This window comes from Carettochelys insculpta, chromosome 2 (genome assembly GCF_033958435.1).
Source record: "Carettochelys insculpta isolate YL-2023 chromosome 2, ASM3395843v1, whole genome shotgun sequence".
In the NCBI taxonomy this organism is placed as follows: domain Eukaryota; kingdom Metazoa; phylum Chordata; order Testudines; family Carettochelyidae; genus Carettochelys; species Carettochelys insculpta.
In genome coordinates this window covers 260,076,412-260,103,650 of record NC_134138.1, presented here as the reverse complement: position 1 = coordinate 260,103,650, position 27,239 = coordinate 260,076,412, and the positions used below count along the sequence as shown (strand labels likewise).

Here is a 27,239-nt window from a genome sequence, read left to right as displayed (position 1 = left end):
GCATTTGTGGACTTAACAAAGGTGTTTGACACAGTAGATGAGGACTACACAGAGTATTAACCAAGATTCGTTGCCCACCAACCCTACTCAAGCTCATAACATCCTTTCGTGGAAATATGAAAGCAACAGTGCAATATGCTGGATCTACATTGGAACCATTTGCAATGAACAGCAGAGTCAAACAAGGGTGTGTTCTTGCGCCTATCCTCTTTGGCATATTCTTCTCAGTTCTAATAAATTACACATTTAAAAACTCATGCAGAGATATATTTCTCCACACAGGATTAGATGGCTCTCTCTACAACCTGGCAAGACTCAAGGCCAAAACTAAGATCCAGAAAGTCCTCATTAGGGAACTCCTCTTCTCAGAAGATGCAGCTCTCGTTGCTCATAATGAAGACACACTAGAGTCACTGATGGAGTCTCTGTCCAGAGCCTGCAAGTTGTTTTCCCTTGACATAAGCAAGAAGAAAGCTCTTGTATTCACTCAAGGTATACCTCAGCGACCCAATGTCATTCTGGATAACAGCCCATTAGATGTGGTACAACAATTCTGTGATCTTGGATCTACTGTCACCACAAACCTATCCATGGATGAAGAATAGAACATCAGAATTGGGAAGGCAGCTATTGTTTTTGGCAGACTTACAAAATGAGCATGGAACAATCCTAAGTTGACAGTGAAAACAAAGATACAAATCTGTCAGGAGTGTGTATTGAGTATCCTGCTATATGGTTCTGAGGCATGGACCACCTACTTGATCCAGGAGATAAAATTGAATGGCTTCCATTTTTGCTGCCTCAGCAAAATTATGAATATCAACTGGCAATGTAAAGTTTCAGATGCAGATGTCCTGTCAAGATCTGGCATACTCAGCCTCATAATGATCCTCAGTAGCAGAAGACTATGAGGGTTTGGTCATGTGAGAAGAATGGATGACGAATGTCTTCCCAGAGAAATCCTCTTCAGTGAACTAAGTCATGTGGGTTGAGAACTAGAGGAAGACCAAAGTTAAGATTCAAGGATACATGCAAAAATGCCATGAAAAAATTCAACATCGGTCCAAAATCCTGGGAATCAATATCAACAGATCAAAATTCTTGGTGACAATTGCTACCACAGAGCACAACATCCTTCAATATTACATGTGCAAGCCACGCAAAATAACTTTGTCTTAGAAGGGAAAAACTCTCAGACTCAAGAATTCGGAAATAGACTGACATACAGTTATTAAAATCGACCGTGCAAATCCAGTATTGGATGGATAAGCCATGAGAGAAGCTGCAGATCCAACCGTTCCCATAGACTCTCACCGCCGCTGCTAACCACCATCTCTCAAGACGAAAAGGGGAAATATAGTGCACTGCAAATATTAAAGGGGGGAGATATTCAGCATTTGGAGATCATATATTGTTTGCTATATATTTATAGGGTATTCATTTTTGGGCTTTTAGAAGTTCATTGCTTATTCAAAATCATCAGGAAGTTGTTTTTTTTTTTAATTTACTTTGCAATGATAACGTCAGGAGCCACAAAGAAGTCCTTAAATTGTGGCATGCAGCTTGGGAGCCACCGTTTGCAGACCCCAGCGTAGCACAAATGTTAATCAACTTTCACTTGGAAGCCTCCGTATTCCTTTAGAAAAATAATGGGCTTCTTGGCCCATTTCTGACACCCTGTACACCACCTGAAATCTTTTATAAAGATAATTTGTGTTTGGTAGGAATTGGAGAAAGAAACCAAGTGCCCTAAAGGACCGTGGTATACAAGTCTTTTCATCAGACTATTAATATTCTTAGTCTGGGTCTACACTTGCCCCCAACTTTGAAGGGGGCATGTTAATCCGTGCAACAGGAGATTACTAATGAAATACTGCAGTGAATATGCAGCACTTAGTTAGGCTAATTCTCTTCCCCCTGCCCCCCGCCGCCCTCCCAGGCAACTTCAAAGTGTCGAACTTCAAAGTTACTGGGGGGGGCAGAATTAGCCTAATGAAGTTGGAGGTTGGCCTCCAAAATGTGCCTGCCATGGAGGGGGCATGCTGCGCTCTCCACAATATCATGGAGAGTCAGCATGAGTCCTTTGTGCATGGGTGGGCTGCTGAGGCTGGCTGTGGCTACAAGAAGCTGGCTGCTGCCCTTTGTTGTCAGGTGCACTGGAACAGGTTGCGGGTTAGGGAGGCCCTCTGGGAGGCCTTTGCAAGGGGTCCCAATGACCCTCCCACAGATACCCCCACCACAATCCCCCCCCCATATATCTAAACACCACGCACCGCTCCCCCACCACGAGTCCTCCTCCCATACCCACCTCTCACCACTCCCCGACCATGCACAAGGGACACCGGGGTGGTGAGCAATAAATACATTAACTAAATATGAGAACTGTGTCATAACAAAAAGATGAAACAGGAACCGTTTACAGGGGAGACTGGGGAGGAACTGTATACAAGGTGGGGTTCTGGGGTGGGGCTGGGGGCACCTGAAGTTGGAGGGGGCCAGAGGTGGCAGTGAGGAGCCTTTGTCCTCAGTGGTAATGGGGAGCCGTGAGCTGCACTGGTTGCATGAGCTCCTACTGCCCTGGGTCCAGGGTTCCTGTCAGTCTTGGGATGAGGCTGGGACTATGTGGAGGTAGGATCATGGGTGTGTGTGTGCAGTGACCTCAGCCTCAGCAGGAGAGAAGGGGGCACTGGCTTGCCAAGGCCTGCACTGGCCTTGAGCCACCAGCCGAGTTCCAGCCGGGTAGCTGTGGGGGAGGTCGGGCAGCAGCAGTGCGGTGAGGGCAGGGGCTGCAAGAGTGGGTGGAGAAGAGGTGGGGGCCTGGGACAGGCATGTGGTCATAGCCGGGGCAGGATGTGAAGGGTGCCCTCCACTCACCCTTCAAATTCTTGAGGATCCCAGGCATTGAGGGTCCCTGCATTGGGTGGGACATGTATCGGGTACGGTCCACCCTCTGTGGGTGTGCAGCTTGTAGTGCTGTCCATGGGAGTGGGTACTGACTGCCTTCACGTGGCCCTCTCCACAGTCTGGGGGGTGCAGCTGTCTGGGGTTCGTCTTCCCTCCATCCCAGGGTGTCCGAAGCTCCAGGTACCACTGGAGGGTACCTCAAGGAATTCAGAGGAGGCCCAGGGGGAGGCGGCCTGGCTGGAGGACCTGGAGCATTGGAGATGACCAAGGACCCTTCTCCTCCTCCTCTGATGTAGGCTCTGGCTCCTGATTGGCAGGAGTACTGCTCAAGGGTCCTATCTAGTCCTCAGCTTCTAGTTTGATCTCGGGCTCTGGCCCCATGGTGTCCAGCACTTCTAGCAGGGGGGCTTCCTCCTTTGGCCCCAGGAAGCGGTCCATCTCCTTGAAGTGGGGGCAGCTGATGGGTGCTGCTCCCAAGCAGCTGATTGCATCCCGGGTGCGGCAGTAGTCCTGCCACAGTTCTTTGAGTTTCAACCACACTTGGTGCGGTGTTCAGCTGCAGTGCCCCTGGGCGCTCTGGGCAATAGACAGCCTGTTGAAAGCCACAGCGTTCCCGTGCTGGCCACTGAGGTGGAAGAGGACCTCCTCATCCCCCAGCAGTCCCAGGAGGTCTTTGACTTCAGCCTCAGTCCATGAGGGAATCCTCTTTATAGACCCTGGCTGGACTCCTGAGTGCCCTCTGCCACCTTGGAGGAGGGCTCTTGGGGGGCATGGGGCTCCTGGGCGCTGGCCATAGGGGCATCCAGGTGCATAGGGTGGCTCGTGGGTGGGCTGAAGTCATGCTGCCAGAGGCTCACAGCTGTGGTGCTGCTAGCACACACTCAGCTTCCCGCCACAGGGTTTCTGGGTCCCTGCAGTTTTAAAGACAGCTGGACACAGAGATCATAGCACCCTGATGGTGCTTATGGTGCAACGCGGCACGCTAGCTGGCCAGCGCCGCAGAGGACTGCTCTTTTGAAAGAATATCTTGCATAGTGTCTACTCACGTTTCCTTTCAAAAGAGTCTTTTGAGAAGGGGGGCTCTTCCTGAAACAGGAATGAAAGAGTGATTTCGAAAGGTGCACCGCATTCTTTTGAAAGTACTTTTGAAAGAATCCATTTTGTGTGTCGACATTCCGCGGGATATTTCTAAAGAGCCTCTCCTTTTGAAAAATATTTCGAAAGAACATGCCTAGTGTAGAGGCAGCCAGAGTGTATTTTCAAAATTTTCACTCTGTTTTGCTCATTTTGGACTTTGGGAAAGGACCTTGTCGGAAGTCTGAATGTGGTATCTGTCTGTTAGATTGCATTTATGAGTACCATCATTAGGAATCCTCCTATAGGTATAGCACAGTTACAAACAATTGCTGTCACAGTCATATTTTAACATATGTTTTTGACACAATTTTGAATTTTTTGTTTTATTTATCACTAAAGTAATATTCATGCTGTTGTGGTTATAATCACAAAATTCAAGTATATACTAAAATATATGTAATAGTGAGAGAGCAATTGTGTGCAGGAATAAACTATATTATTATTTCAATTAATACAATTATTATTTTCCATTAGACAATAGTGGCAAAGATAATATTAATAACCATGCCCAAGAAAAATATAAACATTATACAGGATCAGGATAAATAAAACACCTAAAATAAGATTAAAATATTTTTAGAATTCTTTACCTATTTTACTTGAACAATTGGTATTGTTTGAAGTGAATTATTTTAAAAAATCTAATATACTTTCACTCTTTATGCTATTTATTTACTTACACAAATTTCCCTAGAATATACAGTAAAAGTAAACTGATCAGTATCACCTTTATTCTGTTACTTACTTTAATTTCAATTTTAATTCTTATGCAATAACATAGTACTGCACTGTTCGAGCTTGAAGCATTTCAGGTTGGTTTGGTTTAGTTTAGTTTATATTTTCATTGACAGTTTAAAGGGGACAGTCTGCAAATGGAAAATAACAAGATTTTTCTGTTTTTTGATATTGTGAGTTCTGTTCAGGACACTCGGAGCTGTCCGTGTGTCAGACCTGATAGGAGTTATGGTATGAAGAGCCCTTTGCCAGTTAATATTAAGGAACTATTAGGGTTGTTGGCATACCCAAACTGGAAGAGTAATTTCCAACACAAGTAGGTATACCTCTTTTAGCTCTAATTGTGAGCTAGTGTGCTAAAAATATAGCTGTGGTGCCATGAGCAGTGGAACAGGTTAGCCACCCCAAGTGCTATCCCTTCTGAGATGTTATATAGGTACTCAGGCAGCTAGTCTGTTCTGCCACTTACCTGCCATGGCTTCATTTCTCTTTTTAACATATTTGATCGAAGCTAACATAGGCATGTTTAGTTGAGCTGCAAATTACACCATTTAGCTTCAGTGCAGGTATGCCCTTTGCTCGCTCTCTTTCTTTTGCCTGAAAGTTATAGCTTTTGTTTTCTTTTTTTTTCTGCCTTTTGTAACTTTATAGAAATATCCAGAATTTCAATTCATGTTGTCCCTTTTTCTGCTAGCAGTCTTGTTAGGTGGGTTCACAGCAATGTTCCCTCTGGTGTTTTCCATCCACTTGTGGACATTTTTCCAACCGTATGTGGAATACATTTTGTTATATACATCAAGGCATGTGTGAATGTGCATCACCAAGAGAAACACAAAAGTAGCTTATGGGTACTTTGCTAGTCAGGTGAGCAGCATTGAAATCTCTCTTGAGTGGTTGCACAAGAATACACCTTACAGGGAACACTGGTTCCACAGAAGTAGATAGGGATGTTTCTCAGAATATTTTTGAGGTCTTGGTGTGTTGAATTATAACAAAATGGCCTTTTAGTTGACATTAGTTGATGGAACTAAATCAAAGAAAAGCCAAAGTCTTAAAAAAGTGTTCAACTTCCTTGGCACATGTGAAATCCTGCAGGTCAAACATACATAAAGGATAGTTAAAGCTGAAATCCTAATGGGAAAAAAAGGAGAAAAACATTTTTTTAAAATAATAACTCTTTCAAGGCTTCTTTGTACCTCATATTTTCTCCTGTATGAGTGACTGAAAATATATGAATGAAAACATTTCTGTTGGTCTTAGAGTTTGTAACTTTTATGAAACTCAAATTTGGATCAGATTAGTCCTGACCATGTCCCTTTGAATGAAAATGGCCTCCTTTTTAAATTGAGAAAATGCTTAATAGGATAAACTTCCTTATATTCTGTAGTGCCATGTAATAAGAGATGCCAGTGACTAAGATATAATTTGTGTGCAGATTTCCAATTAAGGAAAGTAACTTTGAGAGCTCTGATAAAAGGAATGTTAGTATCCTGCTGAGGAAGGAGACTGGTGGAAGCTTGATTTTATAGTGTGAGAGTCTTCACTGTCATACAGGTTTTACAATCCTCAGAACCTGACTGATCCTAAAACAGGTATTTGTTGGACCAGGGAGGTCAGTGCAGGGCCCCTCTGACGCTGCCAACTTCAGGGCTCCACTCTGGCAGCAGCAGAGGAGCCAGCACTGACTGAAAGGGGATGGTGCTCATAGGAAGACACAGAGTAGCTGCAAAGCCTCACGGATGCGACCAGGAGCGATGTCAGACAGGAGCTCAGCAAGCCCTGCAGCCTCTGGGGTGCGCTTCCAGTTGCACCTGTGCGAATATGTTCCTGGTGCCTGGCCATGGGGCTCTGAATCCACTCTGGCTGTTTCCCTAGTGTCCCCCAGCTCCTTCCTTACCCCCAATCTTGAATGCCATAAACCAGGTATTTGAGGCACCCTGGAAGGGCAAGGGGAGGTGTTGCTGAGAGCTACGCTCCTGGCTCAAGCCTGGGAGCACCCCCGGGGATGCTGCCACACCATGGATGTTGCCAGCTGAGGGAAGTCCAAATTATAGAGGTCCAACCTGTACTACTGTTTCACTTAAGTGCTAAATGCCAATATTTCATGTAACAGTCAAATGACATATAGAATATGAATTCTCATTATACCTTAAAAAGTGGTCGTATGTAGGAGGATGTTGTTATTGTTTTAAGGAATATAATTATTCATAATTATTCAAGAAGATTTCTTCCAATTCAATTCAGTTGGAGGATGAAGTATTTTAATTTTTATTGGTTGTACACCAGTGCTCAGAAATAAAGCAAAAAGGACTCACCACTGTGCAAAATCATCTTTCCCTTCTGGTGGTGAAAATAGTGGACTTGAGCTATTTTGAAACATCTAGGCACACTTGAGTAAGTTGATGGTGATGTAAGTAAAATGTAATGGTTGTGTGTGTGTGTGTGTGTGTGTGTGTGTGTGTGTAAATCGCTCCATTTTGCACATGAACTCAAATATTCCATCTTTAGCATATTTTTGTCATTCCTTTTTTAGAAAAGAACCAAAGAAGATACTTGGACATCAGAAGAACTTAAGAAACATCTTAGGGTAAAATCTTTTGTTAATTTATTAAACTCAATGTAGCCATTTTCTGAACTACTTCCTTTAGTAAAATTAATATGACTGATATTGTATATTGGTATGTAAAGACAACCTAGTCCTTTCAGCTCAGCTTTAGTTGGATTTGTGGGAAAATTTCAACATTGTGTTTAAGAAAAGTAATTATCTAATACTTTGGAAACAGTTAATGTATATTTTATTTAGTGATACAGAAACAATGCTGGAGGCCACATGTACAATACGTAGGCCTGATCGTTGATAACTGCTTTTTCTGTTGAGAGCCTGCATCTTTTAAACTGATGGAAGTGAATGATAGTCCTGCAGTGAGGAATGGCTTAGTGGTCTATATACTAGATTAGAAACATTTTGATGTCATCAGGAGTGACTGAGCTGTTTATCCTGTTTTGCGCATTGGCCTACTAAATCCAGGGTTGTGAGTTCAACCCTAGAGAGGGCCATTTAGGCATCTGGGGCAAATAGATTTAAAAAAAAAAAAAGATGGAGCTTGGTCCTGCCAAGAAGACGGGACTGGACTTGATGACCTCCCAAGGTCTCTTCCAGTGCTGAGATGTGTATTTCCATATCCATGTTAGGTAGATATATTACATTTTATTCACTTTCCTGTATGAATTCAACTTAAAAAGAAGTTGTTGTTGGCCCTGCATTAGCACGAAAGTCTAGGCTGAGATCCCAGCCCCACTGATGACAATGGGAGTTTTGCTGTTGGCATCAGTGGGACCATGATTTCATTCCTTGTGACTTATTAAAAATAGAAATATGGGTTTTCCCCAAGATTCTTGGCCAAATTTTTTCGTTCACAGCCATTATATAATATGGGCTATGCCTGTTCTCAGCTCACTACCAGTCTTCTGCCATATAGATGACTGAGGTGGCTGCATGATGCCAATATATATGGTGGTGTTATGTATTATTAATTTCTGGTGATGTATGAGGCATTTTCTAGCCAGAGAATGGGTGATGCCTGCCCAAGTGAGTTCACAATGTAAAGAATAAAGTGCTAAGTTTGTAGACTAGCACGAAAAGTGTGCATATTTGCACATGTAATTTGTACACATGAATACTACGTTCTGCAAGCAGTTTTGTTAAGTATATGGAAATGACCAGTCACACATCTGAATTGCCAGTTACATAGCGATTTATACCAACTGCAAGCTTAATTGTAGTAATTGTCCATACAAGCCAAGCATGCCTACCTGTGGGCATTTTTACAAATTTCTGGAAACTTGGTTCATTATTTGAAAATTACATATGGATTTTTGGGATAAAATAATATATAAATATAAGTTAGTGAATTTTAATTGTTCATAATTTTATTTTTAATCTCTTTAGGTATCACAGTCAGATAGTTGGTCTGAAGATAAGAAACAGAAGGAAAAGAAACTGCAACGAGAGAGAGAAACTCATGACATGGTTGATTACAAAGGATACATGCACAAGGATCAAGACAAGGAGAGAGGAAAGACAAAAGAAAGGACAGGAGGACAAGAGAGATATAAATCTAGTGAAAGGGACAGGGATAGGATAAGAGAGAGAGAAAGGGGAAAAGACCATCACAGAGAACCAGAGAGAGAGAAATTAAAGGAGAAGATCCAAGAAAAAGATGCAGAGAAGGAAAAACACATTAAAACAAAAGATAAAGAGAAGGAAAGTGATAAAGAAGGAGACAGAAAATATAGGAGGGATGATCGGAAGCAAATCCTCATACAGAATAACTTGAGAACACACAGAGAAAAAGATAAAGAACAACACAGAAGAAGAGAAAGCAAGGATCAGTTGGGTAGGCAAGCTTGCTTTGTTTGTTACGTTTTGAAACGTTATGGGTGTGTCTACACTTGCATTCCTCTTTCGAAAGAGGCATGCAAATGAGGCAAATCGGAAATGCAAATGAGGCATATATGGCATCTAGGCACCAATGACATTAAACGCCCTGCACAGACATGGTTTCAGTCTATTTCTATCATATAGGGTGCATCTCCACTTGCAGTCCTCTTTTGAAATGCAAATGGGGCATAAATTTGCATATTGGCACCTCATTTGCATATTCTAATTTAAAAAGAGCTTCTTTTGAGAGATGAAAGCCAGTATAGATGCTGCTCTTTCGAAAGTAGGGAAGAAGGATTCTTTCGAAGATGGGTTTACTTTCAAAAGAGCAGCGTCTACACTGACTTTCTTCTTTTGAAAGCTATTTTGAAATTAGAATATGCAAATGGGGCACCAAATATACAAATTTATGCACCATTTGCATTTCAAAAGAGGATGGCAAGTGTAGATGCACCCTATATGATAGAAATAGACTGAAACCAAACCCATGTCTGTGCAGGGTGTTTAACGTCATTGGTGCCTAGATGCCATATGTGCCTTTGAATATCTGACTCATTAAAACAGTTTAATTTTCAAAGCTCCCAGGTTCTCAGCTGCCTCTTTTCCTTCCCAATGAGTGAATGACTTTCGTAGTTTTGGGTGATTGATTAACTCTAACATTAACACTGTGGGTAAACTTACAGGTCCTGGTCTGAACTGGGTAATTTTACTGTCAGGCGCCTGAACTCTGCATGAAGTGCACAGTAATTATTGATGAGCCATAGTGGGAGATATCGTAGTTCCTACCATGGTACAAGAGGGAATGTAGTCTCTTTCCGGGGCCCCTCATTAGTGAAAAACCCAAAAACAACCAATTTTTGGAGGAAATTTAGTCTCAAGTTTATGTTGTTTTATTTTTTGTTACCAATGAAACCAGCCCTCCAAAAGGTGGTAGGTTTGAATTTTAGACAGGACGCATATATTGAGAGAAGGATGGCCACTCTGTCTAGTTGTATTAACATTGCTGGATTCAGGGTGTCTGTGACTGAAATGTGTACTATATGATACATATTACAGATGTAATGTGTCATGTACAGTAAACTATCAAGATACATGCAATCCAATTGCACGTCTTGGGTTCATGTGACTCCCGCCCATGATGGAAGTGGGAAACTGCTCCTGTCAGGGGTGATATCTGCGAGTTAGGCTGCCATCCCTGATGGTAGTGGGGAAAACGCTACTGTCAGTGGCAGCAGCCTGACTCTTGCAGCTCCTGTCAGGAGCAGTTTCCTGCTCCTGTCAGGGGTGGCAGCCTCCAAGTCAGGCTGCTGTCCCTGACAGTAGTGCGGAAAAACCACTCCTGTCAGGCATGGCAGCCTTGCTCGCATCTGCCACCTCTGACAGCAGCGGTTTCCTGTGTGTGGGAGGTATGAGGGGGACAGCTGCAAGTCAGGCTGCCTTCTCTGACAGGAGCGGTTTCCCAGTCTCCGGAGTGGTAGGGAGCTGGGAACCAGGCGGCACCATGGCTCCCGGCTCCCCTCCACTTGCAGAGCAGGGCAGCAGCCCTATTAAGTTTCCTGGCTCCGAGGAGCAGAGGGGAACTGGGAGCCAGGCTGCCATAGGTTCCTGGCTCCCCTTCACTGGCTGGAGCCAGGAAACTGAACAAGGCTGCTGCCCTGCTCAGTCTCCCTGTTCTGCAAGTGGAAGGGAGCCAGGAGCCAGGCTGCTGCCTGATTCCCAGCTCCACCCGCACTTGGGGGACCCAGTCAGTTGGTCAGTTTCCTGGGTCCCACAAGCGGCGAGGAGATGGGAACCGGGCTGTCCCCTGGTTTCCAGCTTCTTGCCACTCTGGGAGCCAAGAACTAGACCAGTCCTGCTGCTCTGTTCAGTTTCCCAGCTTCTGCAAGTCCAGGGGAGCCGGGAACCATCTCCTTGACTTGGATGAAAATTCAAGTTATGCAGGAGTTGCAGGAATGCAACTCCCATGTAAATCAAGGGTTTACTGTATGACACTAGGAGACATTTTGTGTAATAAGGAAAAGTGTTTTTAATAGTTTTATGTATATAATTTTTTAGAGCAAGCAAACATAAGGGATGAAGCGAGAGAGAGAAGACACACAGAAAAAAAAACAAAGGAAGGAAAAGTAAGCAAATGTTTCATAACAGCATAAGATAAGGTGAAATGTAATGAATAAATTAGATAAAATTCCCATGCCTGAGTAATTCAAGAAATGCATTTGTAGCAGGCTTACATCTAAGTAGTTTAAAAAACCAAACAATATTTGAACATAATTATTTATAGTTATTAAATGGGAAACGTCCTCTGACTTCCAACATGAAAACATTCAAATTTTATTTATTTTAACATTTCCATTAATAATCTTCGAAGAGACATGTTGTTCTTGTTTAAACAGGCAGCTATCATTTATTTTTGTACAGCATCTTTCAAACAACTGTGTTGCAAAATGCTTAACCTATTATTTATTAACATATTTATTACTGATATATTTATTTAGCATTGTCAGTGTAGCTGGTGCTTTAAAACTGATTATGTGCTAAAAACAGAGAGAAAAAATCTCTGCTTAAAGAATTCATAATCTAAAAGGCAATTTACTGTCAAAATGAGATGTACAGTTTACCAGAGGAAGTTTAACTCTTTTTCTGAATTATTTTTTCTTTTTCCAGAAAAGTGAGAGGAAAAATAGTCTCAGTGAGTTTTTAACTGTGAAAGATGAAGGAGGTAGACATAGACACAAGTCACACAGAGATCAAGAACTGAATAAAGACAGAGAGAGGAGTCGGTGGGATAAAAGAGAACATGAACATTCAGTTAGTAGGAAAAATGAGAAATCTTCAAAAGAAGGAAGCCATGAATTGTTTGTAATTCATGGGGAAGAAAAATATGTGTCAAAGAGACCTAAAGAAGGATTTTCCATTGAAGACCAAGAAAGACAAATGAGTGAGGATAATGAAAAAAGACAGAAGGGAGAAAAAGAAATAAAGAAAAGAGATCTTAAGGTTAGTTTTTGTTAAATTTAAAAGTTGTTGTTCACATACTGTTGAATATCCTATTATTTCATCTAACTCCCAGTCTGTTTTGAAAATGTCTTGTTAAAACATAACAAACAAATATCGATTTTTGGAGAGATGAACATCTAGGGTGCGTCTACACTAGCTGGCTACTTCGAAGTAGCTGGCACAACATCGAAATAGTACGCATCGCGTCTACATGCACTGTGCGCTATTTTGACGTTGAAATCGATGTTAGGCGGCAAGACATGGAAATCGCTATTCCGATCCGAAGATGGGAATAATGCCCTGCTTCGACATTCAACGTCAAAGTAGGGCGTGTGTAGATGATCTGTGTCTTGCTACATCGAAATAGCGGGATCCTCCATGGCGACCATCAGCTGAGGGGTTGAGAGACGCTCTGTCCAGCCCCTGTGGGGCTCTCTGGTCACCGCGTGCAGCAGCCCTTAGCCCAGGGCTTCTGGCTGCAGCTGCTCCTGCAGCTGGGGGTCCATGTTGCGTGCACGGGGTCTGCAACCGGTTGTCGGCTCTGTGGATCTCGTGCTGTGTGGGCCGAGTGTGTCTAGGAGGGGCCCTTTAAAGGAGCGGCGTGGGGCTTTGCTGGCCCCTTATTTCGATGGGGAGCGCTTGTGTGTGTGGATGCTCCACATTTCCTTCCAGGGCAGCTCCTTTTGATGTTCTCTGTTGCTACTTTGACGTTGAACGTTGATGGCACCGGTCCTGGAGGATGTGTAGATGATACGTGTTGAAGTAGCCTATTTCGATGTTCTTACGTCGAAATAAGCTACTTCGACATAGTGTGCTAGTGTAGACGTAGCCCTAGTGATATTCACTCAGAAGGTAAATATTGAAGCTTTGCCTCAAGGGACAATAAATGTTGATATCCTGAAATATGTACATGTGTTCTCAATGTCTTCTTCACGAATGCTAGGTTTCTTCATTGTGACCCTGAATTTTTTAGTGCAGTGCTGTAGGAGAGATTAAGTTAGAAGTCCAGAAAACAAATGGGCTGGATTTCCAATAGAAGTCAAGATAGTTAGGTGCCCAACTCCCATTTAAGTTCATTGGTTGTTGATCACCTAAATTCCCTTAGGCGTCTTTGTGAATCCCATCTGTTGTTAACATGTTATGAGACAGGTGCAGCATGGGAAGCGGAGATAGTGGCAGAGTCTAGACCATACAGCTCAAGGTACAATTCTTCAGAAAGAGCCAAAGGCACTTATAGTGGGCACTTTGCTGCATCTCTGAACAGGAGCATTGTAAGCTTCCATCAAGTATGTACTGGTGGAGCAACCTATGTGCTCATGTGCAGCCTGAATAACTCTGCCAGAATTCCCTTTGTTTCCCTGAGTATTGACTTCAGCTAGTCATGCTGGCTGCAGAAATGGAAGATTTTGACATCCCCTCTCCCTCCTTTGTGCACAAACATAGCACAGTGCAGGATGTTGTCTTAACAGCTGCTTGCAAATGTTCATTATTTTCAAGGCAAGTTCACAGTGTACATTTAAGCCTTTCTTTAATTGATGCTTCAGCTATTTTCTTTGCTTAACACAATTACTTTCTCTTTGATCAACTTCATTCTGACATCAACTGTAGACGCAGAAATTCCTACAAGTAATGGAGCATAAAAATAGATAGCACATGATGACCCATGATTTGTTAAAGGAATATAACTGCCTCTCAGAAACCTTTTATATTGCTGCTAATACTTTATTGCAACTTCAAATATATTATTTTGCAAAAGATTTCTGACAATGTGAATATTATGAATTGTGCTAGTCTTTCAATTTTTTACAGGATAGAGAGCACAAAAAACAACAGAAGGGCTCAAGAGAAGAAGAAACCATCCATCTATATGAAAGGTAAACTCATATATATGACATTGTTATATACTGTATAATATGTGTTATATGTATGAAAGTCAAACAGAAAAGGTAAGCTTCACTACGCAAACATAATTGTGCATATTGTTTTCATGCTGTAATAAATCTGTTTTGACTACAGATAATTTATAATGTGCATCACAATCTTTTGGGAGGCATTTTGTACGATAAATTTACTACAGAACCTACATATTATACTCTGAAATTGGTGATTTATTAAATCATATTCAGGTTTTCCTTTCAGTTGAATTAGTTTAATTTTTGGTTCAGAGTAGTTAGATGCAGACTTGCAAATATAGGTTAATTTTAGCACTGTATATGAATTGTTAGATGATCCAGGAAACTCCAAAGCCAGACATCTGTTTGTCTGTCACCTGACAATTTATCACATAGTTATGTGAATACTTGATAAGGCTCAGGTAAATTGTGAGCAGACATGGAAGAAGTACCCAAAAAGTTACTTGAGTATAGTGCAGCTGTTTTGGAGGGTGGCGAGGAACGTACGTAAGTGCAAGTCACCAGTGCCCCTTGGCAAAACTACTTGAGTAAAAGTACACGCACGTGTGCACGCATATCACATCACATGTTGAGATTACTCAAGTATCCAGAAGTGAAAGCAGCTGCACTTTTATTCAAGTGACTTTTTGGGTACTTTTTCCACCTCTGATTGTGAAGTACATCTTTTATGGATTCTTTGAATTGTAGATGTTATTCTTAGCTGCAAGTGTAATGTGCTATTTAAATCATTAATTATATAACCACTGCAGGGCTATACATACAGATATCCAAGTTAAAAAATCTAGATGTAGTCTGACATGGAGGGATAAAAGATCTGGGTGACATGGATAAATATTTACTCTAGTGATCATGGAGTTTACACATACATACTTAAGGTGGAGTATAGTTTTTGTATTCTTTAGTGATTTAGCCATGCAAATCCCTAGACAGCCTTCTGGAATGTAACTCTAGACATATTGTCAGACAGAATTCTCATTGCTGGGTTTTAACTTAGATGTTCTGTGAAAGACTGGCAAGATTTCCTGACTTTTGAGGGTAGTGAGGTAGTACATGAGCCTTCACCTGACATTCCTACTCAGAATAAATGTGGTGGCCTCAACATTCTAGTCGGTTCCTCTCCGTCTTAGCTGGCTTATCATCCAGGGAGTTTTGCCTCCTGTACATCAAAGTTAATGTCTAATGTTTTGAGAGCAGTATTTATATCTATTGCAGTGGCATAGGATGGCCAGCGGACAGCCTGGCTTGTTTTCTGCTCTGTCACCCCTATTATTATAGAAAAAATTGCATTAAGAACTGAGGTGGATTTCATGAGCGTTTCACTATGGAGCTATGACACAAGAGTAAAGAAACCTCTCACAATGTTATCTGCAAAGAGGAAGAATTATTGATGTGACAAGTTCAGTCACAGAGATCCCTTTGAGATTGTCACTGTGGCTACATCTATACTAGCATTCCTCTCTCGAAAGAGGCATGCAAAGGAAGGAAATAAAAAATGCAAATGAGGCAGCATTTAGATATCTGGAATCTCATTTGCATATTCGTCTTTCAAAATAGCTTCTTTGGAAAGAAGGAAAGCAGTGTAGATGCAGCTCTTTTGAAAGTAATCCCCATCTTTGAAATAACCCTTCTTTCTAATTTTTTTTTAAGGAAGAAGGGTTCTTTCGAAGATGGGAACTACTTTTCAGAGAGCTGCATCTACATTGCTTTTCTTCTTTCAAAAGAAGATATTTCAAAATAATATGCAAATGAGGGGCCAGAGATGTAAATCTGTGCCTCATTTGCGTTTTCAATTTCCTTCATTTGCATGACTCTTTCGAAAGTAGAATGCTAGTGTAGATGTACCCTGTATGTGCTGATCATACCACTGAGCCATCCTACTTGCTCTCTGGGGTACCCCGCCACCCTGTCCCACTGAGCCAGCACCTCTGGTCTCCCCCAGCAAATGCGTACAATTGGGGTTACAACCCACGGTATAGCAGAATAGACATTGGATCCATTCAGATCTGGAAAGGCTAAGTCAAAGGGACTTGACACAGTACACAGGTGCACAGCTCTGGTGGGATCAAACCCCCAGATAAATGTATCTCACTATGCATAAAGTTTATACAGAGCAAACTCATAAATTGTTTGCTTTCTTTATCTATGAAAGAAAACAATTTTTACACTGGGCTTATTGATAAACAAAGGTGAAGCAATATGTAAGTGATAACAGATCAAAGTAAATTGCTAAGCAAAACACGCTGAGTGAGCCTAATACGCTAAGAAACTTGCTACATAGAATTTCTTACCCTAAGCTCCTCTCACAAGCTAGGCAGCCTCCTAGCTTGGTCCTGATCCTTTCCCCATTCAATCGTAGATGTTTCCAGCAGTCATCTGTCAGCAACACCTATTGTTTGGTTTCATGCCTTTATATAGATTTTGCACAAGACAGGGAATTCTTTGCGTTCTGTTCAAACATTTCTTACCTTGGGTAGAAAGCAGGGAGTCCAAAATGGCTTCGAGCATCAAGTGGCCTGGTCACATGTCTTTGTAGCATCAACTGTAGTTCAGGCTCACAGGAGAAACAAGACTATTCATCTGAAGAAGTGTGTCTGTCCCACGAAAGCGCATCACCTAATACGTTATCTTGTTAGCTTTTAGAAGTGCTACATGACTACTGGTTTGTTTTATAAGACTATTCAGAGTTCATTGTCTCACATACTGGGACATTATATTCTAAATGTACCGTTGATGGCCTCACTTAGCAGGTCTAGATCAATAAACAGGTTTATGATTAATATTTCTAACTTCAAATACAGGAATGATACATGCAGACACACAAAATAGACACATTCAGCAGATTATAACTTTTAACATAATATGTTGCATACAATATTTTGCATAAAGCATATTCAGTTTAGGCATATTCATATCTAAAAGCATATTTGCATAAAGAATATGGGGTGCAAGTAATTTTTCTTTCTGACTTTTAATTCTTGAGCCCAAATAACTAAAGGTTTTTTTTCCTTCCCTCGGAAATGTTGGAATCCATTAAGTGTTCTCTGTTTTGTTTCTTCATACACTTAATGCTGTTCCATAATGTGCTTCAGAACTGTCCTGTTACTTTGGCTGAAGAAGCTTGGACATTTTGCATTTGAAGTCCATGAACTTTGCCACTAGAATAATCAGGACAGTTAAAGGACAGCACAAATCATTGCTTTTCTTTCCTTCTTCAAGGGCTGACTGTGGTGCCTTCTTACTTCTCCTAAACCTAAAATGAAGGACCAGGTTTGAATGTAAATCTCTGATCTCCAGCATAAAAGCACATTGCCACACTTGTCCCAGTTTCGACATGCTGACAATGAAGTCAGTAATATTCAGTAAATGCATAGGACTAACACTTTCCTCTTAACTTTTTCTATAATTACCACTCAAAGATAGCAATAGGACATGTCAGGAAGTGTATCAGGGCAGTGTTTGCACAATTCTTTTCTGATTAATCACTTGGCTCTTGGCCTGCTGGCTCCAATCATGACCTGCAGAAAGAAAATAAAGAATACAATGGCTGTTAGGTTTTGTTGCTGAAGTATTTAAGTTTATTGGAGTGCATCAGCACTTTTTAAAATAAAAAAACTGTTTTCTTCCAACACAATATTTTCCTCTGACTTAATGCAGATTTACAATGATATTTCATTTATTTCTAGGACTGCAGAAGATAAAGGAAAGAACATTGAAAAGGAGAAAAAAGAAGATGCAAAACAAAGGGTAAAACTCTTAGTTTTGGAATATTACTATGCAGGGATTTTATTAGAATTCACAACATAGTATAGTAGTTACTGTGTGTAATGCAACTACAAACTATAATTACACAAATAGATAGATTACACAAATAGATTAAAATAGATATGGTAATTTGTATTTATATTAAAGCTCTCATAAATAACTTTGGTGTTTCAGAAGGAAGTGTAGGAAAATTGATTTATTCTTTATAAATGTACCCCTTTTATGGAGATAGGTGCCTAAGTGCAGGCTGTTGGGAGGTCTTTATCGCTGCTGGTGATACACAACCAGGACTTTTTTTTTCTGAAGTTTGTCAGTTTAGACAATGAAGTTGTTTCTCATGAGCATGTCAGACAGGTGCCTAACACAAAACAGTTGAGGGAGGAGGTGGAATTTATCTTAGAATGTTTAGCTCGGTGGTTTTGCACTCACCTGTGATGGCCCAGGTTCAAATCCTCCATCTTCTTCAGGAGGAGGAAGCATTTGAACATGAACCTCTCAGCTCTTAGAAGATGATTTGCCGTTGAGATGTTGGATAGTCTGATGTTATACCCTCATTTTCTCCTGTTGAAGCTACTCCATTGTAGATAAGTAATTAAAGAATAAGTGGAAAGGCAACTAAAAAATCTTACTGTATGTTTTGAAATATTGTGCTGGCAGATACATATGTAGAATTATGGCAAGTGGATCTGGTTCCAACTACTATTGAAGTCAGTGGATAAACTCTGATTGACGAAAGCATATCTGGTTCAGGCCAGAAGTAAAGAATGATGGTCAAAGATGTATTGTAAGCTAAATAAAAATATACATTTATGAGCCAACACCATTTTTAAGTAACCTATATAATTTTGGTGAGTGGGTTTTAATAGAATATTAAATGCAAACCATTTTTAATTCAACATTAAGATTACACCATTACTCATTTTTTTTTATAAAGTCAGGTCATAAAACATGAATGTAGAAAAAAAACTTAAGTTCCTTCAGGAGTGTAAATTTTCTCACTAGGCACTTACATAGTATGTTGTGAGATATACTTGATAAAAAGTAGAACTAGAGCATGCTACATGTGTGCTGTGTGGACAAACTGTTGTCAAAACCTTGGTTTTGACTCTTGGGTCTAATCAAACTATGTGGTGCAGGGTCTCTGGTCTCCTTCCACCCAGTCCTACAAAAACTCTCACACTGTTGCTGATATGAATGCTCATGACAGATGCTTCAAAACCATGAGTAGATGCAAGAGACCTGGTTCCAGGACAATTTGAAACTATACATGAATACCCTGGAACTCAGGGGCATACAGTTGGTGTGCATAATATTCCTGCTGGTTTTATGGAATGCCACAGTGCAGATCTTGACATTCAACATATCCACAATGTACAAAATAAACCAGTAAGAAGGCACTTGATCATCTCCTTTCTGCCAGGGAATCATCAAGCTGTGGATTTGGTTTCATCATCACATAGTAACTGCACTGGCTCTCTACTTTCCAGGAAACAGCAACGACTTTACAGACTTCTCAAGAAGATTTACAGTAACTACCCAGAAGAGAGCTGGTATTTTCTAGGGAGAAATCCCATGATAGATCTGTTTACCACTGAGAACAACACCAGTCAAATGCCAACATTTCTGCTTCAGAAAGAATATGAGCCTGGACTTCTAGCCAGATGCCTTTCTGCAACATTGGAGTCCAGACAGCTTAAACTTCTTTCCCTAGATTTCCCTTATCCTGGGGATATCCAGAGTCACAAAACACAAAGCCACACTAATCCTCACAGCTTGCTTTTGGCTGAGGACTATTTGTCCACCTACATGTCTGGTTGGTCTCCATCCATCTCCTGATCTCAGAATCAGTGTTACCTTTAAGATGTGTGCTTGAATGGCAGATTCAAATGCTGCCCAGCTGATTAGCAGAGTTCCCACAGCTGGCAGCATGCCTCTAGTGCAGTGGTTCTCAGCCTCTTTTCCACTGTGTGCTGTGTATGCAGCTCTCCGCATACACACATTATATATGCAACAGTTTCAGTGGATTATACAGTTTACCTTCAACTGCTGCTAGTGAACTACTGAGCCTTTCCCTCCAAACATCAAGCACACTCAGCCAGGAGACAGCCAGTTTCTTTAGTCTGCTTTAAAAACTTGCCAGTTCAGGTATTAACCAAACAAACATTGATCAACTCTCTGACTTTTGTTAAACATTATGCCCTCCACCCTCCAGAGTGAATACTGCTTTGCAGTCACCTTTAGTGGACTGCATACTGATGTACTCAGAGAATGAGCAATTATTTACCCTACAATAACTGTTTCTTCTAGATATTGTAATCAATATGGATCCCACAGCATGTCTTTCATCCCCACACTTCCATGTCCTCAGAAATTTGGAGTTTTGAATTGTGAGTGACCTGAAGGAAAGTTGCGGCCACCCCTCTCTTTATCTCACCGTGTGAAAGCATGACAAGGCCCAGGGCATGTGCATGGCTGCAGCAGACACTGCCATTCACAAGATTTCACGCTCACATACATTAGGGTGCATGTGCCCCTAAACTGAAATCCAGGTTGACTGCAACATTTGGAAGAGCCGTACTTACTGTAGGGTAGATAATTTATTATTTAATTTTGCCTCATGGAAAAGCAGGATATTGCAAACACAAAAATTGTGTTAGGGTAAAGTTAAGACTCCACAGTAAATACTCAGGTTTCAGAGGCGAAGGCGTGTTCGTCTATTTCAGCAAAAATATCAGAGAGTCCGGTGACACTTTAAATTTATTATTATAAATTTATTATGGTGTTAGGGCATAAGCTTTCTTGAGATACAACTCACTTTGTCAGATGCAGAAATACTCAGCAGTGAAAGAGTAATGCTATGGTGCTTTAGCTTAACATTGCCCTTTGGTGTGAGTGCAGTATGATAGTTTTTAAATTTATCATATGCCTTTTGCCATTTTCTTTCAGGCTTTGTTTTCATAAGCATTTTTATTTGCAATTGCTCCAAGCTAGGTTGTACCCTTAGACAAAGCTCTGTGGGATGAGAGGTACATAACATATACTGTCCCAGGAATAGTTTTGGGTAGAACTAAGACTTTCTACTTAACATCACGATCCCCCAATTTCTTCTTAGGCTTGTTCTACACTGGACTTTACTTCAGTTTAATTTATGTTGCTCAGAGGTATGAATAATATATGTCTCTGTGTGACATAAGTTACATCAACTTAATCTCTAGTATGGATAGTGGACATAGCTGCTACTTCTTGTGAAAGTGAATTTTTTATGCCGATAGGAGAGCTCTCCTGTTGGTATAGAGAGTCTTCACCAGAAATGCTACCCTAGACTAGCTGTAACTAAGAGTGACTCTATAAGGAAAGTAATTTGTAGTTGCTCTTTTATGGGTGCAGCTTACTTCCCTTCATTTTCTGAGCCAGTACCACTGGGCAGTGTAAGTGTGTTCCTACACCTGTTTGCTCACAGGAGAAGCAGCTGGAGTACTGCCTCCTGCTGCCCCTGGTATCACACTCAAGAGCCAGATAGCTCTAACAAAGCTATAAAGGAGGTGGAGTTGGAGTGTTACTGCCCTTTACTATGGTGGATGGCTGTATTAGGTTTGTCACAACCAGCCTTCATGTCTATACAGTACATTGAAGATGATTAGCCTGATATAATTCTCAGTATTAAGAATTATCAATACTAACATATTTACAATCAGATTTTTCTATTACTTAGCTTATTTCATGTCTTTTCTCTTCTTGCTTTTATATTTTGAATCATTAGCAACACCAGGGTGAACATGAGTCAACATGGAAACCTATGCAGAGGCAAAAAAGCGAGGAAGAACTTGTAAGCACATTTGGTATTTTTTATTTTCTCTTGATTTCCTGAAAGCATGGAAGTAGCAAATAGCTTTCCTTGTGAGTTAAATTCCATTTGTTTTTTTCATGCCATTCTGCATAATATTTGCATGCAGTTTAATTAGTATGCAATTAACAGAAACTGTCACACACTCTTGTATTGTGGGGGGCTGTTAAGATGATTTGAACAGCTAGGCTGTCTACATGACAGGCTTATTTTGAAATAAGATATTACAGTATTTCAAAATAATACATCTAAATGCAAAAAGCACATCAAAGTAGAGATGAGCTATTTCGAAATAAAGCGTCCATAGGAATTTGGTTCTGTCTCAAATAAGAGAGCAGCAGTTGCTTCCCACAGCTGCTGCTTGAGGCTATCTGAGGCTCGTGTTTAAAGGGACCTCCTGGACAGCCATGTCTCAGGTTTCTCTGCTGGCTTGCTTGCCTAGCTCTGAGGGACAGCAAAGCATTCTCACTATGTATGCTGGTTGCCCTGATTCAGGACACCAGTACACTCTATGCTGTGGAGCCAGAGCTGCCCCTCAGCTGTCTGGATCCCCTCCTGCTGCAGGTTATGCAGCACTTTGTGCAGGCTGACTCCCAGTCCCTGAACCCAACCCCAAGACTGTCTAGCGGACTCTCCTCAGGTATCTGGGGGAACAGGGCCAGCAGCTGGAGCCTGCTGGCTGCACAATGATCCCTGTGCACCGTAGCACCTGGTGGCTGGACACCAGTGCAGACTGGTGGGACCACGTCGTCCTGGAGCAATGGAGAGACCAGCAATGGCTCTAGAAATTTTGCGTTGTGAGGGCCACTTTCCTGGAGCTCTGTGAGTGGCTGGTGCCCACCCTGTGGCAACAGGACACAAACATGAGGCCTGCCATTCCCCTGCAAAAGTGGGTCACTATTGTCCTGTGGAAACTTGCCATGCCAGACAGCTACCACTCCATCAGGAACCAGTTTGGCATGGGGAGGTTGACCATCGGCGTCCTGCTCAAGGAGATATGGGGCTTTCGGCCACTGGGACAGGACAGGGTGGGAGGACAGGATGGGTGTCTGTAGGAAACATGGGGGTTAGGGGTGGTGCAAGCCCCCTCCCTGTAAGGGTCCCACCTGTTCCACTCCAGCAAGCCCAGCCGGGGTGGGCATGAGTGCAGGGAGTTGCTGTCTGTGAAGGGGGGACAAGGGCAAACCAGCTTGAGGGGCTGGGGGAGCAGCACCCAGAAGACACTCTGGCACCTTGGTGAGTCCTGCTCTGTCCCTACCCTTGCAGGTGGTCAAGACCATCAGCTGCATCCTGCTGTGGAGGGTCATATGTATGGCATATGTTGACGTCATCGTCAAGGGGTTCAGCACCCTGGGCTTCTCCAACTGCAGGGGGGGCCATCAATGGGGGACACATCCCCATCCATCCACTGAACCATGGGGCATCCAGCTACGTAAACCATAAAGGAAACTTCTCAATGGTCCTGCAAGCTGTGACCGACTACTAGAGACAATTCAAGGACATCTTTATTGGGTGGTTGGGGAAGGCACACAACATCCACCTATTCAAGAACTCTAGCCTGTTCCAGAGGCCGCACGCCACGACCTCTTACCTGACCATACCATCAGGGTCTGGGATGTGGACATGTTGGTGTGCCTTGTGGGGGGCATGGCCTATCCCCTCATGCCATGGCTGATGAAACCCAACACCAGTCATCTCAAACCCTCCCAGGACGCAGTCAACACCCAGGTGTTCCAAGCCCTCATGATGGCCTAGATCATCTTCGGCCACTTCAAGGGACAATCCCGTTACCTTCCCACCTGTCTGGACCTACGGGAGCACAACATCCCATATGTGGTGATAATGTGCTGTGTGTTGCGTAACTTGTGTGAGAGGAAGCGGGAGGCCTTCCTGCCTGTGTAGAGGGTGGATACCGAGTGCATGGGACTAGCCTATGAGCAGCCACACTGTTCTGCCCTCTGGCAGGCACATCGGGGGGCTGCGTGTATCTGGGATTTGGAGAGGGGAGTGGGGACAGAGCGATGGAGTGGCAGGGGCCAGCATGCCCCGAACCAGCGCTTGCTCAGTCTCCACCAGGGCCTGCCTGTGGACAAGCTGCAACCAGGAGTGGTGACGGCGAAGCTTCAGGTCCTTCTCCACGCAGTGGGCCATCAGGTGACACATGGGCAGCCCCTCCATTCCTGCATGGGGGATGGTAATGGCACTCACCATAGGGCTCCTTTCCCATGTCAGACAATGGTGAGGATGGCTCCTGGGGGGCTTGACTGGCCTCCTCCATCTCCACCTCTGTGGCCGTGGACTTCTCTCCCTTCTCCATCTTGGTGGCCCCAGGGCAGTCGACTACCAGCTCTGCGCGCCTGGAGTCCAGTACTTGGGGTGGCGATGGCACGCCCCCGCCATGCAGGATCTGGTGCAGCTCATTGTAATAGGGGCAGCTGACTGGGTGTAGGCCAGGCGGACCTCCTTGACCTTCATCCACACCTATTCTTGGGTGTGGATGTGGCTACACTGTGCCAGGTTGGCGGACATGCAGCCATAGAAGGTGGCATTTTTGTCTTGGGTGTTGAGATCCTCAAGGTTGGCCTCCTCACTGCAGACCTCAATGAGGTCCCCAATCTCTGCACTCGCCCAGGAAAGTTCCCATCTCTTCTTGCCTGGTGCTGAGCCTTGAGAGGCTAGGGTGTCCTCTTGGGAAGCTGCAGGGAGCAGCTCTCCAGCATTGCCTTGGTTCATGTTGTCAAGTGAGCCCACAGAGCACCACATGCCTGTGGAAGCCTGCTGGCTGCTGTGGCTCACTGCCATCTTGGAAGTGCTCCGTTCCCAGCAAGGGTCCCCAGCTGGTGGGAGACCACAGGGTCTTCCTGGTCTGGGCCAGAGTGCTCAGTCAGCCATGCTATCTATGGAGGCTATCTATTTCGAAATATCTTTTGACCCTATCTAAATGGCACTTATTTTGAAATAAGCATTAATCCTAAAACTTTTAAATTTACTGGTTTCAAAATAATGCGCCTGCTATTTCAAAGTTATTTTGAAATAGTGCATATATTATTTAGATAGTGTTCAAAAGTTATTTCAAAATAACTCCCATATGTCGACATTGCCTTACTGAGTTAGGTTTTTGTTGCACTGAAAATACTTGATCCTACCCAAAATTTGCAGGTTACTGATGTGAATGGTCGAAAGTACTGGTGTTGTATTAATGGATTTTTTCATAAATGCTCAGTTTTATTGCTGTTTTTAAATATTGTAATTTTGTGTCAGGCTTTCATGAAAGCATATACAACTAGCACATTTAATTTCCCTCAGAAAATCCTAAAAAAAGAAGGGGTATTCATATAATGTGATTCAGTTGGCTACTTTTTGTGTGCTTAAATTGTTGTTATGTCCATCATCCCTACCTGCTGCTACATGCTTCTGTAATTACAGTTATAAAATGAATTGGTAATATGTTAGTTTTATAAATGTATTTTAAAATGTTATCAGAGAATATGAAAAAGTAAGCTATTTCATTGTTAATGTTCTGGCAAATAAAAGATCAATGTATTGTGAAGGTTTAATTTATTCTACTGTTGTATTTTGCCATCTAGGAAGTCATTGATAACTGTCTGACAAATTATGAAGATGATTTTGAAGTATGTATTATTTTTTTCTTTTTGTAATAATTTGTAAGTGATAACTTGTTTGATTTGTGGTTTATGTTTTTTGCTTTTTTGGTAACATTGGGGCCTTTCAGACTTCTTAGTAGGCTTTTATCTTAATCAGAAGACATCATGTAACATATATAAATTTCTGTGTTGTTGAGGGGTAGGAGAGGTAGGTAGCTTTAAATTTTCCATTAGAAGAAGTCTTCAAAGGATCGTTATTCTGTCTTACTAGACTTCAGGTATTCAAACAACTTTTTAAATAAAAGTCTTGAATTTTAGCCTAATCACTTGTTGTGGGTTCGTAAATGTGGGAAAAGTCAAATTTGACATTATGTCTAATATGTCAGTAAGTCACCAAAATGTGTTCAGTCTATCAGTTTACAAAAATTGTATTCATTTCTTTATCGAGCTTGCAATTTGATCAGAATAAAATGAGTTACCAGCTCTGTTTACAAGTCTTTAGCCAAGAAAGTTGTGTAAAGTGAAAAATTGTGCTTTAGGGACATTTATTCCTAGCCAAGAGCAACCATAGTGTGGACAGTGATCATCTCGGGCCTATGTGTGAAATCTTGGCCCCATTGACTTCAATGAAACTACAGTTTCAGATGACATGTATATGGTATATCTCTTTTGACTCCAGTGGGATAATTCTTGTGCTTGTAGTTAAATATGGGCCTAAATATTTAAAGGTTTAGGATCTTGATAAGTTTTTATATGATGACTCTTAGTTTTTATGAAATTTGGATTGTTATAATCCTGGCATATATAGGTCAATTGGAAAAGAGAAGATGTGGTGAAAGATGCAAAAGATGAGGTGAAAGATGCATTTTTCATTAATTGCAAAAAGAGCGGTATTGAGCCCATCATTAATATGACAGTTTTATGCCATTTTGCTATTGAATGCATAGTAGTGTATGGTGAAATAAAGGCTTTATTGGCGCAAGCTTAGTATGGCTGCTCAAATGCAAAACCACGAAGAGTTATTCACACCAGCTTAAACAGATGTCCATAAAACAGTTTCACCACTGCACACCAGCATATGTATTGATATGATATGATACACACTTTACAGAAATGCTATTTTAGACTGTTTTTAGAAGAGCCAAAAAAGTAATATTTCAGTCCCAATACCCTGACTGTAGCTTCTCCAGATAAGTTTATCACCAGCATATAAGAGAGAGCTTATTTAAATCAAATAATATTTAAAATGACTCCTGATCAGAGGGTATATGGCCGTTTTTATGCATCATTGCTTCTGAGAACAAATGTGTTGAATTATTATAGGACTTTTTAAAAGCATCTTTACATAAGACAAATGGTATTTTAACACAGGCTCCAATAACATGATTTAAATTATGTTATTTCATTTATGTTTAACATTTATTAAAATAAATGTTATTTTAAAGGATTACGAAGATGATTTTGATGATGATGACAATGAAGATGACAATAATAATGAGGATGGAGACTCAGAAGAAAAACTAAGAGAGATTCCTGGTTCTAAGAAGTCAGAAATAGAAGAAATTCAAAGAGCAATTAATGCAGAAAATGAGAGGCTCAATACCTTACTACCAAAGCAAATCCAAAAAGAACACAAAAAGGAACCAAAGATGGGTATGTGCTTAGTTTTTTATGTGTTGTAATTAAATACATAGCAGTTTTTGTTCAAACAAGATACTTCAGCTTGCCTGAAAAATCTTCATTAAATGCAAAAAGCTAGTATTCTAAGTAAATCACTTAGGCTGGGTCTACACATGCCCCTTCCTTTCGAAAGGGGCATGTTAATGAGCAGGTTCGAACTATGCTAATGAGGCACACTGACTATGTAGTGCCTCATTAACATAATGGCGGCTGCGGCAATT

At 41.8% G+C, this 27,239-nt stretch overlaps 1 protein-coding gene across 3 annotated transcripts in view; it reads left to right on the top strand.

Annotated features, from left to right (window-relative positions):
* Positions 1 to 27,239, top strand: part of DYNC2I1 (dynein 2 intermediate chain 1) — a 65,587-nt gene that overhangs the window by 8,401 nt on the left and 29,947 nt on the right. For 2 of the 3 annotated variants that reach the window (XM_074985050.1, XM_074985049.1), the window contains exons 2-10: positions 7,310 to 7,363; positions 8,726 to 9,173; positions 11,273 to 11,340; positions 11,882 to 12,214; positions 14,024 to 14,088; positions 17,811 to 17,871; positions 21,650 to 21,715; positions 25,321 to 25,365; positions 26,784 to 26,991. In XM_074985050.1, the coding sequence (XP_074841151.1) occupies positions 7,310 to 7,363; positions 8,726 to 9,173; positions 11,273 to 11,340; positions 11,882 to 12,214; positions 14,024 to 14,088; positions 17,811 to 17,871; positions 21,650 to 21,715; positions 25,321 to 25,365; positions 26,784 to 26,991 (1,348 nt within the window). Of the gene's footprint in view, positions 1 to 7,309; positions 7,364 to 8,725; positions 9,174 to 11,272; positions 11,341 to 11,881; positions 12,215 to 14,023; positions 14,089 to 17,810; positions 17,872 to 19,380; positions 19,440 to 21,649; positions 21,716 to 25,320; positions 25,366 to 26,783; positions 26,992 to 27,239 lie in introns of those variants that run through there. The other variant, XM_074985051.1, reaches the window with a different exon arrangement.